The sequence below is a fragment of the Amblyomma maculatum genome, chromosome 7, assembly GCF_055883805.1.
Source record: "Amblyomma maculatum isolate TAMU_Amacu chromosome 7, ASM5588380v1, whole genome shotgun sequence".
NCBI lineage: Eukaryota > Metazoa > Arthropoda > Arachnida > Ixodida > Ixodidae > Amblyomma > Amblyomma maculatum.
Genome location: NC_139350.1, coordinates 77757603 through 77773692, shown reverse-complemented (window position 1 = coordinate 77773692; position 16090 = coordinate 77757603). Strand labels below are relative to the sequence as shown.

The 16090-nt window shown below is 45.5% G+C and overlaps 1 protein-coding gene across 1 annotated transcript in view; it reads right to left on the bottom strand.

Moving 5' to 3' along the window:
- Positions 1 to 3273: 3273 nt before the first annotated feature.
- The window catches only part of LOC146183692 (uncharacterized), a 30463-nt gene continuing 17646 nt past the window's right edge, over positions 3274 to 16090 (bottom strand). Inside the window, exon 4 of the mRNA XM_084608402.1 lies at positions 3274 to 5466. Coding sequence (XP_084464528.1) covers positions 5328 to 5466 — 139 coding nt within the window. The 3' untranslated portion in view covers positions 3274 to 5327. The remainder of the gene's footprint in view (positions 5467 to 16090) is intronic.

Here is a 16090-nt window from a genome sequence, read left to right as displayed (position 1 = left end):
GCAATAGCAGTGAGTGAGGAAACTAGTGTTTCTCGCGGAAAGGCCACTTGCGTGATGGGGAAAATATGGTTCTAAATTTGCTTCGAAATAAATTCACCTTTGGCGTGAGGTCAAGAGAGATTGCAGACAGTACTAGGCATTTTAGCATTGTTATCTTGAGGATGTTATCGGCTGCAACAATGGTAATCAGTTGAATAGCGCAAATACGACAAACAAGACCATAGTAATGCCCGCCCGCCGCGGGGGATGAGTGATTAGGGCTCTCGACAACTGTGCCGCGAGACCCGGGTTTGATTCCTGCCGCGGCGATGGATTCTGATGGAGGCAAAAGCAAGGCCCGCTTCTACTGTGTGACACTAGAGCACCTTAAAGAATATGAAGTGGGTGAAACTGAGTAGAGCCATTCCCTACGGCGCCTCCCTTAGCCTGAGTCAGTCTGGGACGTTGAACCGCTAGAAAACTTCAAAAAACCCATTTACAAGACCCTCTAGATACGACGAGTGGAATGTGTGTCCATTACCGGAAGACATCTACTTTTTTTCCAGTATTAATTCGCACAACAGAGCATATAGCTTCTGAGCTATTGACTCTACTTGCCATGCCGCTAATCAAAGGTGTCCTAAGCCACCATCGAGGCTTCTAGTATCGAGATTAATCGCCTCAATTAGAACACCTTACAATTAACATCGCATGAACTGTGGATAGATTTCACGACAAAAACAGCACAAGTACACACGGACAATGCTCACAGAGGCAGTTGTTTATAGCGCACGGCTCTTGCGAGAGGACATCGCTTCAAGTTATGGGACTAAAAGCAAAGCCACATTACTTTTTCGACGTTTGCAGAGATTACAACTGAGCCAATGGCTGAAACTACGATATTGGCTATAAACGCCACTGATAAAAAAGTGCCTTCATGTAGTCATGCCACCTGCGCCCTGAGTAAAGAAATTATAAAACACATTAAGCCTAATTAACTCTTTCTGTGTCATTACCATGAAGAACCACACTTTTGGTACCATCTTTGAGTGCAGCTGCGCAGAGTTTACGTTTCTGAAGCTGGTTTAAATGAAAGCTATGTCTCCGCAACACGCCTTCTAAAAGCTCAAGTTTCCTTCTCGCAATATGAAAGAAAATCACCAGATTATTCATCATATCATTAAGCTTTCGGAAGGTCAGTGGCTTAGTGGACCGACTCTGCTGTTCCTGCCTCTTGGGCCTTGATAGCGACGGCTGGTTTGCCTTTATATATTTATTTAGTGTTTCATTCATTTGTATTTCTATTAGTACACGTGATGTGACAAAGAAGAAGGTTCTAGGAGTATTCAGTGGTTTTGATATTGAGGACGTTGGCTTATTGAATGACAACCATCAATACCGGGTTGTAGTTTACGCGACTCTTGTTCCTGCAGGAACAGATGATTTTGTAGGTGTTAGGAAATGAAGTAGAATATGTATGGAGAAAATAGCAGGTAGCAATGGGGAGAGAAACTAGCAGGCTTCTCAAGAGTAGTTTATCAATATATCAACGTAAGAATAAAAATTACTGTGAATAAAAAGTAAACGAAAAATGTTTGGTTTCGCCTTCGTGTAAAAGTTTAGTAAGGAAAATAATCCGTCGATATAGAATGAATACTGGGCGATTGTGGAGCAGGGAGAGAGACTTCAGTAATTGTAGATGTTTGAGAATGTCTGGTCTTCAACTTTATGGTCATCACCATCAACCGGACTATATCCTCTGCAGAGCAAAGTCTTCTCGCATTTTCCTCCAGTTAACCCGTTCCTGTGTTTGCTGTCTTAGTACTCTTCACTGCGTCACAGGTGTGACCGTCGCCGTAGTCAACTGCTTCCCAGCCGCTGGGGATTGAGGGCCGGGGGTTATTAGTGTATTCACATTAGGTTGTGGCTAATTAGTGCACTAGGGTGGAGAGAACCTGTTTTGGCGAAAGAGTGTGTTTCCGGAGGTGTTCACTGGCATCAGGTTGCACTCGAAACCTGTTATATAATTCCATGTAGACGCGATTTATTGTCTTTTTCTAATCCGGTGAAGAACTGCGCGGCACTAGGATTCGAACCAGGTCCTCTTCCGTGTGAGGCGGATGTTCTACATCGACGCCACCACTGCACTGTGCTGCACCGCATGTTTTTCTAAATGAAAGTGAAGGACATCGAAATAGAGGAAGAGCCACCATGGTGACCAAACGTCGACAGGATGCATGCACATGCTAATTTTAGAGCCGAAGCATATTACCTGAAGCGCAATTCGCCCAGGTCCACAATTCCTTTGGGCGAATTGCTCTCGTTTGTGTACTTCGTTCATCCTCGTCTTTTTTGCGCTGTTTACCCTCAATGGATTACAACTTGCCCAAGCGTCTGTTTTAGCTATATTGGTTATCTTCCATGTAATTTGGCTACTTTCGATTGCAGTCTAAAGGCTGCTTCCGAGATAATGGAGGCGCCTATTAAGAGATAAGTCACTAGACCTCTTGCAAAATGCGTGAAAGCTAAAGAGAACACAGAAGGTGAGTCCCGGACGCGAGCCGTTAACGCTGTCGCCTCATATGCCCTAGAAAGCTTCGCTTAAGTATTTCTTGCAGTTTTTATAGTTATTTAGTCACTTCCGGAATTGCTTGTTCGCGAAAGAACGTTTGCCAATGGGCGCTATAACTGGTTCTTCGGCACAAGGGACAGCATCGAGAAGCAGCCCAGGAACGCGCACACAGGAAAGAGAAGAACCTTGTTTCCCCCCCTCCCCCCCCCCCCCATTTTTGAGTAAACTACAGTTCCAAGTGCTCAGCCACCAAATCGCGTAAACAGCTGCCATGAATTAGATAAAGCACGCGATGGCTGACATTAAACCATGTGCGATGTTGTCGTCGGACTTCACTAAAACGTCTGAAGAGACCGCTTTTATGTTTTAATGGTTTCCAATGTTATTAAATATTAACTGGCAGCTAGACAAAACGTAGTTAGCATGGTGTCTTAGTGGAATCTTCGGACAGTGAAACGAGTCACCAGGATGCGTAGGAAAGCCAAGTTGAGAGAAATGCCGTAGCGTGAAGGGGATGAGAAAATAGGGGCAGTATTAATGAGAAGACTAAAAGCAAGCATCTGACTCACATTTCAGAGCACCTCGCGCGATAATCAAAGTTTGGGTTTTCCAGTTACTCCAATGCAGTAGTAAAGAGGAGACAAGTGTGTTATATGCATACAGATGATATAAACATTTTTTTTTTCATTTACCAACGTTGGGAAGAAAAAGTTGAAGTCGTGACACATGTTGCAGTTAAGTTCAGTGATGAGCATATCATCCGACCATTCATTCACTCATTTCATTTTTGACTCTCGGGAACTATATTCATCCCACATTTTATTAGCGTAAAGATGGCACAGAAACTGCACAAAACATATGTAAGCATGCTCACACTAGGGCAGGCAGACGCGACAAAATCAAAATAATTATTTATTGGACCAACTCAGCGAGGTGTAAGAAAATGGCGACAAATATTGGGATCTCTTGAAAAAGAAAGCAGAGACCCAACTAGCGAATGAAAGAACAAATGAGAGGGCGAGGAACGGACGAAAGAGTGAGCTGTCAAACGCATGCGCAAACCATGAGCGAACGGTCAATAGCACAAACGAAGCGAGCGATGGTGATTACATGTTTGTGAGAGGGCCAGGCCGGCACTTATGACTCGGGCAACGCTTTCAAATAGCACACCAAAATTTACCACCTTCAACGCTTTATATCAAGCGTTAACAAAGCCTACGACAAAATGGCACAAAATTAATAACGCGATAGCGTTAAAGACCACGTTCGCTGAAAATCCGGCGTCGATGGCCGTTGGAGTTGTGGTAAGGTTTGGTTCGTAGGGTTTAACGTCCCAAAGCAACTCAGGCTATGAAAGACGCCGTAGTGGAGGGCTCCGGAAATTGCGACTACCTGGGGTTCTTTAACGTGCTCTGACATAAGCGAAAAATTACGAGTATGGCCCTCGCAGGCAGTAGCGGGCAGCCGACATTGCCGAGCACTAAATGGACGCAGGGCTGCCTGACATTACGTTTGGCAGGAGCTGTCAGCTCGGGCTTCTCCTTTGATATGGGAGGATGATACCAGAATAAGCCTGCTAGGACCGTTGCATTCTCTTTAATCCTAAGAGACGCTTTTGACGTTCGTAAGGCTTGGTAAGAGCGGGGTTTCTATCTGGGCTGGTTGCCTACGCTATCGCGTCATACCCTCAAAGGGAGGAGCTTAAGTTCGCGGCATACTTTTACTTTCTTCTCTTTATAAGCAGTTGCTTTTCAGAAAATTGCCTTCAAAAGCACTCACTCCCCAAAGAAACGTATTGCCGCAGCAGTGAAAAGGCAGTAGATGTGTCATATCGTGGCGCTTATTACACGAATTAGGAGACTGACAGCGGCCACAGTTTCTATTCTTCATATTTTTCACCGTTACAGGAGATACATTCGACGCGGCAGTGAAATGGAATCGAAAGACACCGTAAGTGTGGACTTTTTTTACAGCCAGACGTCATCAATTTGCTTTCCTGCACAACAAAAAGTTGCATCTTCAAACTTGCCCATTTTCGTTGCGTATCAATTACTATTTTTAAAAACTTGCGAAAACAATTAGTTGTGGCTTAGCTCTGGTTAACTCTAGTTGAATCGCGAAAGCAACGGCGGAAGCTTCTTTTGCCTGCTACGTTAGTCCCCTATCACGCCCTATCAGTGTAAGGTGCTACATTATTGGCGCGGGAGCGTAAGCTACCAGCCCACATATCAAGTCACGCTTCAACCAATCCGTATGGACGTGCCTGCGTGTCGTAGGGGTAACAACAATGTAAACTGTTATGGCAGGCTCATTCTGGGAGCGACCCGAGTTGGCAGCTCCTGCCCGTGGCATAGGGGTAACGTGAATTCAAATGTCATGGCAGGCTGACTTTTTTTTATGAGGAGACCATAGCTACGCCTCTTCTCGGCATACCTGCGGCCACCCGAAGTCTCGCATTGGCTGTCGGAGTGTTACTTTCGGAACAAAATATTCAAACCGTCGAAAGAAGCTCGATATGTTAAAAATCCATGACTCAGACATAAGTCCTAACAAGAAAGGCCGAGTATTCTCTTTCCATTTAGGTATTGCCTGAAATCTTTTGCTGATATCACAGGCGTCACTCTCGGTGTGATCCCAGTGCCAAATGCTCTTTAATTTCTTGTGATTGCTTCCGTCTGTACGTGCTAATAACTAAATTAATTATCAATAAATGAGAAAAGACGGCTCGCTAGTGCTACCGCTGTCCAAGTACGGCCTGAAAAGCCACCGCTGGCAGTCAGCACCCGCTGGAGACACTCAGTCCGCCATCGCCGTGCGCAGCTGCGGACTCCGGCAGGGGGGTCTGCATACGCTTCGCTCCAGCCTCGTCGGCGTAGGACGCAGCGGAGTCGTGCATGAAAGCCTCACTGCATATCCTATGGAGCGAAGAAAAAAAGAACAAAATGGCTGTTGTGACTGGGCTGGCGCGCTGCGAATGAACGTGGACAAAAAAGTTTTAGTTTTCAAACCTAGCACTGCCACGGTATCAAATGCTAACATCCTGGTGTTATTCCACATGCTCTTTCGCATGTGTAGGAATTAAAAAAGGAAACGCGTGTGCACAACCCCACGTCCATATACACATGAAAAGTTTCAGTGCCCTGAGGAACGACGTAATTAAAATTAAATGTGGAGTTAATGAGGTCGGCGGCAATGCAACGACAGCAAAGAATAAAAGCCAGTGAATTTCGTAAAAAGGTGTCATGATAGCATCAAGAGTTAATTTCGCTTAAATTTCAAGCGTTCGATCCCATGCTTAAAAGGAAGTTGAAAAGGTTTTCGCAAAAAATGAGTTCTGTGCGGCATTTTATAGTTTTTTAACCGCTGAACAAGACTATCATACTTAAAAATGGCAGAAATCAACCTAAACCGCAGGTTTTGCAAGAAAACGAGCACCAGCGGGTCCGCCCTCCAAGCAAACGCCGTTGCTGTTCGTAATTGTCAGGCCTATCATGACGTCATTCGCGGTATGCCAGGCCAGCGCTGGGTGCGTTGCTGGGTGCGCGTTGCTTCAGGTGACTTGACCGCTAAATTTAGAAGGTTATTGATTATTCAAACAATGTAAAACATCGTGAAAACTTACCGTACGCATTCGAGCAAACAACAGTTCAAGAAAGACAACGACACCACGAAAGACGCTGCCGAGTACGTCGACAGCGAAAGAAAAGTCAGCACATTTCCGAGCTGGCCCGCTTTAACAACTGCCCTTTAAACGTTAAAGCTCGTTGCAGTAGCAAGAAAAGGAATAGGAATTGTGTGCGATGCAATCCTAGTCCACAGCTCATTTATACAACTTTCGAGTATCACCCAACGACGCAACGACAAACGCACGATTACTGCAGCTGCAGTCTTTGCAGCTTAGTTGGCGTGGTGCGCTGTTCAACGAAACGCTGGAAATTGTCCGGCTTCAGCTGCATTGTGAAATCAGTCAGGTTCACAGCACCTGCAACTCCGGATGAAGCGAGTTTAAGGCCGCCGTATGGTCGTTTTTAGAGGCGCTGCGACCATCCGCCATCCGCCAGCTGGCGGATGCGTTCGGCACGGGAGGCGCATCGGGTGCTATATGGTCACATTTGGGAGGCGGATTTCTCCAGCGCTCTGATTGGCGCGCCCGGCACGCGCTGCTTCGAACGTCGAAACAGCATATGGCGGCTGCGGTGATGGTTTGAGGAAAGTTTTCCTCTTCACGGTGGCTCTCAATCGTCGGCTATCAAATTAATTTGCACCCTAGCTGTAGAGTTTTGAGCCCCTGCATATACAACACAAGTAGTATGAATTGACGATTAGTACAGCGATTACGTCGCCGGCGATGCAATCGTCCAGCAACAGCGTAGACGCACGCATGCCCCAGCGGCGCCTGCTTTCGCCACCTACTTGGAGTGTTTATGTTAATATGAGGAGAAGACGGCAGGATTTTTTTCAAGTACTCCCGGATGTATACATTGAAAGGTAAAGTGTATATAGTCATATCTCCCCTGCCTGTGTTCGCGCGTTCTCTTCGGTACAGCGCACGCGGCAAATATGCAGGAGCTGGTCATTTAATGTTTTCATCCGAAATTAAACGAATTTGACAACAAGCCTGTTTTACTGTGAGAAAATTGACTGCACCGCATAAACAAACATGCACATCATTTGTATTATGTACAGACGTAGCACTATTTGTCATACTGCTGCTGAGGAAGAGTCCATAAAGTTTTCGAAACATTGCAGGATATGGAATGACTATTGTAAGTACAAATATGTAAATATTGGATGTTTTGTATGGAATGAGTGTTTTATTCTTCTGTTGTGGCTTTATTTCAGTCTTTCTCATACGTAAAAACAATACATCTAAGAGTAAGCACTGAAAAGTTGCGACACTGCACGACAGAATAATAGTGCATGGCCGCAACGGTCAGTTGGCACCCAGAAATACTAAGCCCCCACTGCCTTGCATCAGCTAATGATTCCCACTTGTAGAGGAAAACTGTCTAGGGGCCAATTGTAAAATAGTGACCAAATGTAATGGCATGTCACTTAGTTGCCAGGCGTGCATGCGGACTTGAAGGAATTTTGAATTGACTGTGAACATGAAATACAATACTTCTATGACTTGTGTACTTACCTACCCGAGTCCTTTGCTTTGTTTCATAACTATACTGCAAGCCCATGCATCAAGTTCATCGCGGTGTGAATACACAGATCCTCAATACAGTTCAAAGAACAGAAACTAATTGTAGTGACACGTAAAAACAGTGCAGTTCTCCAAAAGAGTGATGGCAAAACTGCACCTTGTGATATCAATAAAAATATCTCCTCTGGGAATTCAATACTCTTCTGAGAAAGAAAACTGTGCTTGGAACTCTGAACTGTCAAATAAAAGAAAAATGGAAGAAAGCGAGTGTGTGTGGATGTTAGGAGTCCTTGCCACGGGTGGCTAAATGCCTTGCAAACCCAGATGTTTTTTATTCAGTGGCTCCTGTAACAAGTAACGAATGCTAAGACACGGAGGCAAACGAAGCAGCACTGAACTGCAAGAGGTTTACTAGGTCAATATTATGATTGCATATAATGAGAAAGCTGCGGGATAATCTTGCAAATTCAAGAAAAATGCGTTTATTGACTGTTTACAGTCACCTGGCCTGTTTGAGACTGATTAAAAAAATGCTCGCGGTCGCCCACCATCAAACCGTTTGAAATTGTGGTTGTATTTTGTACTTACACTTATTTACTTAATCAACTGAAACAGGCAGTGCTTTTTTTTCTCAATGCCACCTATGCTTAAAGACCCATCTAAGTTAGCTTTGTGTTTTGGATTGCACATCTCACTGAAATTTCTGTATTTACAGGCACATAGAGGCTTCTGATAGTTACGTGATGTTAGGAAGATAGTGAGAGACCGGAAAGCGTGGCGTGAAATGGTCCATAGGGTCACGAAGAGTCGGACACGACTGAACGACTGAACTGAACTGACTGAGAGGCTTCTGGGTCATTTTACAATATCACCAAGCTCCAGCTGTACCGTAAAGAACACATTTCATGCTTTGGTCCACCGCTGCAGGATCCTTCGTCAGAGAGTTTGTTTCTACAAAAGCATTGAATGTAAATGTATGGACCAGTGAGGCTTTACATAACTACTAGAAGACGCATGCACATGTAAGTCATTCGGAACTCAAATAGCATCTGACTTGCAATGGAAACATGCCGCTAGGATGCTACACGTGCTGTCCATCTTATGATAGTAGAAGTACTTGCTGTAGGGGTAGTTGATTCACACTGACCATTGGAGCGGCGCAAGGACATGCTCACAGGAAAAGAAGATGAAAAGCTTTTCAATCCCTCTTCTTTTCCTGTGATCGTGTTCTTGTGCCGTTTTATTGATCATGTTATGCTGGGTTACCATTTCTTGAATGCGTAACAGCGCCATCGCTTCATTGCCACTGGAAGGTTCTAGTCTGGGCCTGGTTCAATAGCCCTGGGTTCAGACCGCCCCACCAGATTCTGCTCTCCTGTAGAGCTCATGCTGCATGATATGTCATCCTGTAACGTGTTAGATGCGTGTAGGTTTTTATATGCATTCCCGATTGTATTCTTTTTTTGCCTGTTGTCACGAAATCGGCACACATTTTTATCAAGTCGGCGCGGCGCGAAGCTTGCGCGGATCTACAATGTTCGAGAAAACTCTCCTTCCCCGCGTGAGAGAGCGCGTAGCTTTGTAGGCATCGCCGTCACTCTCTTTCTCATCACCCGGCGATGACGGTGATTCATCAGTCCGGAAAATGCCAGATGTCTCCAGAAAATTCTGCGGGACCTAGCCAATAACGAAGCGCGGTTCGACGGGAGGAAAGGGGAGCGCTTCAACGGGAGGAAAAGGGAGCGCTATAACCAGCGAAGCTAAGTGTGCGTGCGCGCTAGCCTTGGCGTGTCTTGACAGAAAGACGCGGCGCGACCTAATTATGGAGGCCGCGTCGCTTGTGTAGTCAGTCAGTCAGTGATTGCGGCGTGTTCGGTAGTGCTTCGGCCGGACTCCTAGGAATCACCCGCTGCTGGCAAGCCCACGGACCTGCGAAGGAGCGGCGCTCGTTTTGTATGGCGGCCACATCGTGACTCTCGAGGTGTAGGACTGCAACAGTCCCCGGTGAACAATTTGGTGTTTGTTTATGTGACCCTTTCGTGTTTGATTTGTGTTGTAAAGCCCATGTGTTATTGAATACCTCTGTGGTTGCATGCTTAGCGTTTGTGCTTTTGTAAACCTCTCGCGTGTGTAATTGTAGTGTTTGTGTATTCCTCTGTATCGTCTCTTGCTGTGCATAAAGTGTGTTTGGTTTGTTACTTCTGACTCCGACCCTTACTCTGCTTGAACCGGCGACAGCTGGGCACCAAACGGCCACCCCGTTCTGTCACTAGAAGGTAGTTGAATTCTGGCTGAGCTTGACAAGCAAGTCAAGGGCATTTCCTTAGCGACCGGAATAGCTACCCCCCCCCCCCCCCCCCTCTAAGGGTGTCTGGGAGTGTGCGCGCCGTTAAGGGCGCATCGCAAATAATCCTTCTAATTATTAACGGGTGACAATTATTCTAGCGTCCGCTACAGGACGTTTGGTGCACTCAATCTCAGAGGACGGAGAGCGAGTTGGAAGAGTTTACGAGGAGGTCATAAACTGTGTAGCAGCAGAGCGATAGCGAGAGGTACCGCGCTGAAGCAGTTGTGAAGAAGGTCTCTTGCGTTGTGCTATGGTGTTAGCATTAGGCAGTTCAGATTGAAGATGAATCTCAAAGAGATTATTGCGTTGGGCCTAGAGAAGAGTCTTAAAGGAGCTGAACTGCAAGAATGGGTGGACCAAAAAGAAAGAGAGGTTAAAGCAGAAAGAGAGAGAGAATGGCAGAAAAATTAAGCAGAGGCAAGGAGACAAGAAGTAGAAAGAAAGAACGGCTCAGGAAGCGAGCTGAAAGAGAGAGAGAATGGCTCCGGAAGCAGGCCGGAAACGAGAGAGAATGGAACAAACGTAGGCTCGAGAAAGAAAAAATTCTTAAAAGAGAGGGATATCCTTCTGAAGAAGCTGGCTGAAGTTCAGCGGTTAAAGGGTACCGCCGAGCGTCTGGAGGTTACCTTTCCCTATATTAGGATGTACAGCGAAACGAGTGATTCGTTTACGACTACAGGTGTTGTGGAAACTAGCTCCAGATGTCAGAGAAAGGTTGTGGAACAGATCGCTCCCGCAACAGAAAAATTCAGAACGAGATGACTTAACTGGAGCTAAGATGTCTTAGGAAAGAGAGAATGTGCCCTCCTAGGCGACAGGCTACGCAGATGCTACGGAGATTGTCGTTGAGTCAGAAGGCTCATTCATTTGCTCTTCGCCTGAAGAGGAAGGGCAAGATTCTAGCTCCACGTCGGAGTGCATGAGTGACCCAGAGGAAGAGCTGTTGAATAACAGCCAGCACGAAGCTCAGATGGAGCTGAAGTGCCAGACAGTACTCTTCCAATAATTCAAGAGCCGGTTTCGAGCGCTGGCTCGAATACCGAAGAGGTTCTTCTTACTGAAAAAGATGAGAAACTTCTTCCCACTGAGGAAGATGAGGAACCATTTTTCTCAGAGGAGAAGAGCAGCGCAGATCCTAGACTGGTAGACTCAGAAATGGAAGAAAGCGAGGGCTGCACTGCGATGAAAGGGTTCAAGAAACATTTTAACGAAACTTTTAAGGAACAGGATCTAACTAAAAGTGAGGAGAACGAGTCTCCAGTGGAAAAGGAGCCCTGTACCAACGTAATACGACCGAAGGTCCCAAAAAGAAGGAAGAAAATTGAAGGAATTGAAGAAGATCGAACGAGTTCACAGTGTGATTCAGCTAGAGAGAAATCATCTGATGAATGTGTAATTGGAGCAATCGGGTCCCGAAAAAAGGTTAGAAAGAAACCAAAGATGAGAAAAGAAGCCGATTCTGCCAAGGGAAATGAAATCGAGCAGAAAAGATCGCGAAAAAAAGCAAGGAAGAAGATCCTGAAGGACAAGAAGAGCAGCCCAGGCCCAGAAGAAGGGAGACGGCCGACAGGAAACTACTAAGCATGCTAGCGCTAGCACTCTACGCAAGCGTCATACTGGTCGCACGAAAGACAAGGGCCAAATTTCCGATCGGGAAGCAGATTGGAGTAAGAGTAGATACAGAAGCGGGAACAAATCGGGATTGAGAAGGCTCTATACTAAAAGGAAAAGGAGCCGAACTCGCGAAAGGAAGAAACAATAGAGCCTCGTTAAAAAGAGAGCTTGCTCACCTGAAAGATGGAACGGAACTAATAAGTTCCAACGAGGAGGTGCATCCCGAGTGTGGAATTATAGGCGAGGGTATTACTTGAGTTTGACGGCTTCTCATAAAAAAAACTGTGCTTCTGTGTTACTGATTTTTGGCATGTATATTGACAACAATGAGTTATATTTCTGAACATCAGTGTAGTGATATGTGAAACGTTTGTCAGCAGAGTCTCAGAAACTTGAGACTTTTGATGCGTGAATTGTAGTTTGTGATTGCAGTTTGTGAAACTTGGATTATTGATGCGCTTATGTGTGCCGTTGCCCCATTTACTTTATTACTTTGTGCGCGCATGCATGTGCGCGCTGTGTTCGAGTGTATTGTGAATATTGTGGGACAATATTCTTTGAGGGAGGGGCAGCGTCATGAAATCGGCGCACATTTTTACCAAGCCAGCGCGGCTCGAGGCCCGCGCGGCACCGCATCGAAGGACCTACAATGTTCGAGAATACTCTCCTTCCCCGCGCGAGAGAGTGCGTAGCTTAGCTTTGTACGCGAGGCCGTCACTCTTTTTCTCATCACCCGGCGATGACGGTGATTCATCAGTCCGGAAAATGCCAGACGTCTCCAGACAATTCTACGGGACCTAGCCAATGACGAAGCCCGGCTCGACGGAAGGAAAGGGGTGCGCTCCAACAAGCGAAGCTAAGTGTGTGTGCGCGGTAGCCTTGGCGTGTCTTAACAGACGCGGCGCAACCTATTTATGGAGGCCGCGTCGCTTGTGTAGTCAGTCAGTCAGTGATTGTGGTGTGTTCGCTAGTGCTTCGGTTGGATTCCTGGGGATCACTTGCTGCTTGCAAGCCCACGGACCTGCGAGGGAGCGGCGCTCGTCTTGTATGGCGGTCACATCGTGACTCTCGAGGTGTCGGACTGCAACAGTGTCCGGTGAACAATTTGTTGTTTGTTTATGTGACTCTCGTGTTTGATCTGTGTTGTAAAGCCTCTGTTTTATTGAATACCTCTGTGGTTGCATGCTTAGCGTTTGGTTTTTTGTAAACCTCTCATCTGTGTAATTTTAGTGTTTGCGTATCATCTCTTGTTGTGTATAAAGTGTGTTTGTTACTTCTGACTCCGACCCTTACTCTGGCTTGAACCGGCGACAGCGGGGCACCAAACGACCACCCCCTTCTGTCATTACAAGGTAGTTGAATTCCGGCTGAGCTTGCCATGCAAGTCGAAGGTATCTCCTTTGCGACCGGAACAGCTACCCCCCTCACTCTAAGGGTGTCTGGGAGTGTGCGCGCCGTTAAGGTCGCATCGTTAATAATCATTCTAATTAATTATGGGTGACACCTGTGTTTCAGTGTTACTTTTTAGATGTTTCCAGGATCATACACAAATTCCTGAGAAGCTTTGTGGATGCGTTCCTACCTGCGCTGTAGTGTGTTCATTTTCTTCTCTGCCATTGCCATTTGCATTCATTCACTCTCCAGGCCTCAGGGCTGTGTCGAATAACATTGGACAGCACTACTGCTTCTTGTGATCCTTTTTTTGTGCTTTTTGTTTCCTCTTTGTTCCCCTTAAAACTGGATAGAAACTAGTCCATGCAGGTTCACACTTGGTAGAACCTGTATGCTTTACCGCGTAGTCCCCAAGTAGACGAGGGGGGGGACTGTTGTAATGCAGTAGTGATACTAGTCATAAGCACAACATCGAATAGTGATGGTCGCACCTTGTAAACTAGCAGGCAGTGCTGTTTCGCCTTTGAGCAGAGTGGACGACCATATTTCTGGGTTCTTTTCTATTACAAATTGAATAAATAGTTATGTTGTCAAAGCACTTCTCTTGCTCATTCATTGCAAATGTGTTTTCTTCACGCATGCTGCCTTGTACTGTAGTCCCACTTCTTCACACTTGTGCAGTGATGCATGTGCAGATAGGCTCTGTGGAATTTTCCATAGAAAGGGGTCCTTGCACTGGGTGTATACAGTGACAGCTTAATTTAGGGGGACATTATAAAAATAGCCAGTGACCTCAACAGGGAAAGAGAAGTGCATTGCTCTGAGAGGACACATAACATGCTGTAAGGTGCTGTGTTCCGGCGTCGTGAGGCGCACTAAGCTTTCGGTGAGTCCGAGATTGCTATTTAGGCATATGGTGATGCAACTGCATGAATTGTCACTTGACAACATCTGTGGAGTACTTAGAAGCACTCCAGTGATTTTAGGTATATGTGGCTTCTCTGAGATTTCAGGCTGTTTGTGTTGCCTGATAGTAATGCTGCACTGCTCTGGTTGAAGCCAGGAAACTCAACAAAGAAAGGATATTTTATCCAGATTTCTGCATGCTATACCATGAACAAAAATGAATCTTGCATGTCTGTAGCAGCAAGCTTAAGCTGTTATATGCATATCCCCAGTTGTAGCATCTCGCATCTGTTACTAGTTAGAGGTCTTTGAAGCCAGAAATTAAATGTTTATCCTCCCCATTCTGGTTCTCCTCAACATTTGGTTCTTGACAAGTTTTTCATTTTCTTGCTACACTAAGCAGCAGTATTTAACATTCTCAAGAAGTATCAGTTTATGCAGTTCAAGGCAATGAAAGGTAATGTGGTTGTGCGACGGGATTCTATCCGAATTACCATGCTGCAGAGGGTTGACACAATCGAACCTTCACAGTTTAGTCTCAAGAAAACTTGTTTGAAAATTCATCTTGCTCAGTTGCAACTAATTATTTGAATTCGTCTTCCCCTCAGTGTGATCAAGGGCCCTGCCCTGATAAAAGTGTGCAAGCACCTGTACATAGTTGTGTCATTGGAATTGGAAGGATGTTTAACCATGTTGAAAATTCCTTTCAGATTGTACTTTCTTTTATTCTGCACAGTCATCATCATCATCATCATCATCATCATCATCATCATCATCATCATCAGCCTGATTATACCCACTGCAGGGCGAAGGCCTCTCCCATATTTCTCCACTTAACCCGGTTCTGTGCTAGCTGCATCCACTTGACCCCTGCGAACTTCTTAATCTCATCCGCCCACCTAACTTTCTGCCGCCCCCTGCTACGCTTTCCTTCCCTTGGAATCCAGTTTGTTACCCTCAGCGACCATCGGTTATCCTCTCTTCGCACTACATGTCCTGCCCATGTCCATTTCTTCTTCTTAATTTCTACTAGAATGTCGGTAACTTGAGTTATTTCTCTGACCAACTCTGCACGCTTTCTATCTCTTAATGTTACCCCTACCATTTTTCGTTCCATAGCCCTCTGGGTTGTCCTCAACTTAAGTAGGACTCTCTTGGTTAGCCTCCACGTTTCAGCCCCATAGGTGAGTACAGGCAAGATGCAACTGTTGTATACTTTCCTCTTGAGCGATACCGATAAGCTGCTAGTCATAATCTGCGAGTTCTTGCCAAATGCGCTCCATCCCAATCGTATTCTTCTTGTTATTTCCTTTTCGTGGTCCGGATCTGCGGTTACTACCTGTCCTAAGTAGATACATTCGCCTACTACTTCCAGTCTTTCGCTACCTAATGTAAACTGCTGTTCCTTCCCGAGGCTGTTGAACATTATCTTAGTCTTCTGCATATTGATTTTCAAGCCTACCTTTCTACTTTTCCTGTCTAGGTCATCAATCATTATTTGCAGTTCATCCCCCGAGTTGCTTAGCAAGGCAATGTCATCAGCAAATCGCAGATTACTGAGGTATTCTCCATCTACCCTTATCCCTAACTGCTCCCATTCCAAGTCTCTGAATACTTCCTCTAAACAAGCTATGAATAGTACTGGGGAGATTGTGTCTCCTTGCCTAACACCTTTCTTTATGGGAATTTTGTTACTTTCTTTATGCAGAACTATGGTTGCTGTGCAGCCACTATATATATCTTCCGGCACTTTCACGTACGGCTCGTCTACCCCCTGATTTCGCAATGCCTGCATCACCGCCGAGGTCTCAACTGAGTCAAATGCTTTTTCGTAATCAATGAATGCTATGTATAAGGGCTGGTTATATTCCGAGCATTTTTCTATCACCTGATTGATGGTATGGTAATGATCGATAGTAGAGTACCGTTTCCGAAACCCTGCTTGATCCTTAGCTTGATTGCAGTCTAAGGTTGTCCTGATTCTATTAACGATTACCTTAGTAAATACCTTATACGTAACAGACAGTAAGCTGATTGGTCTGTAATTTTTAAGGTCCTTAGAGTTCCCTTTCTTGTGAATGAGGATAATGTTTTGCATTCTTCCATGGTTCCGGTACCGTCGATGACA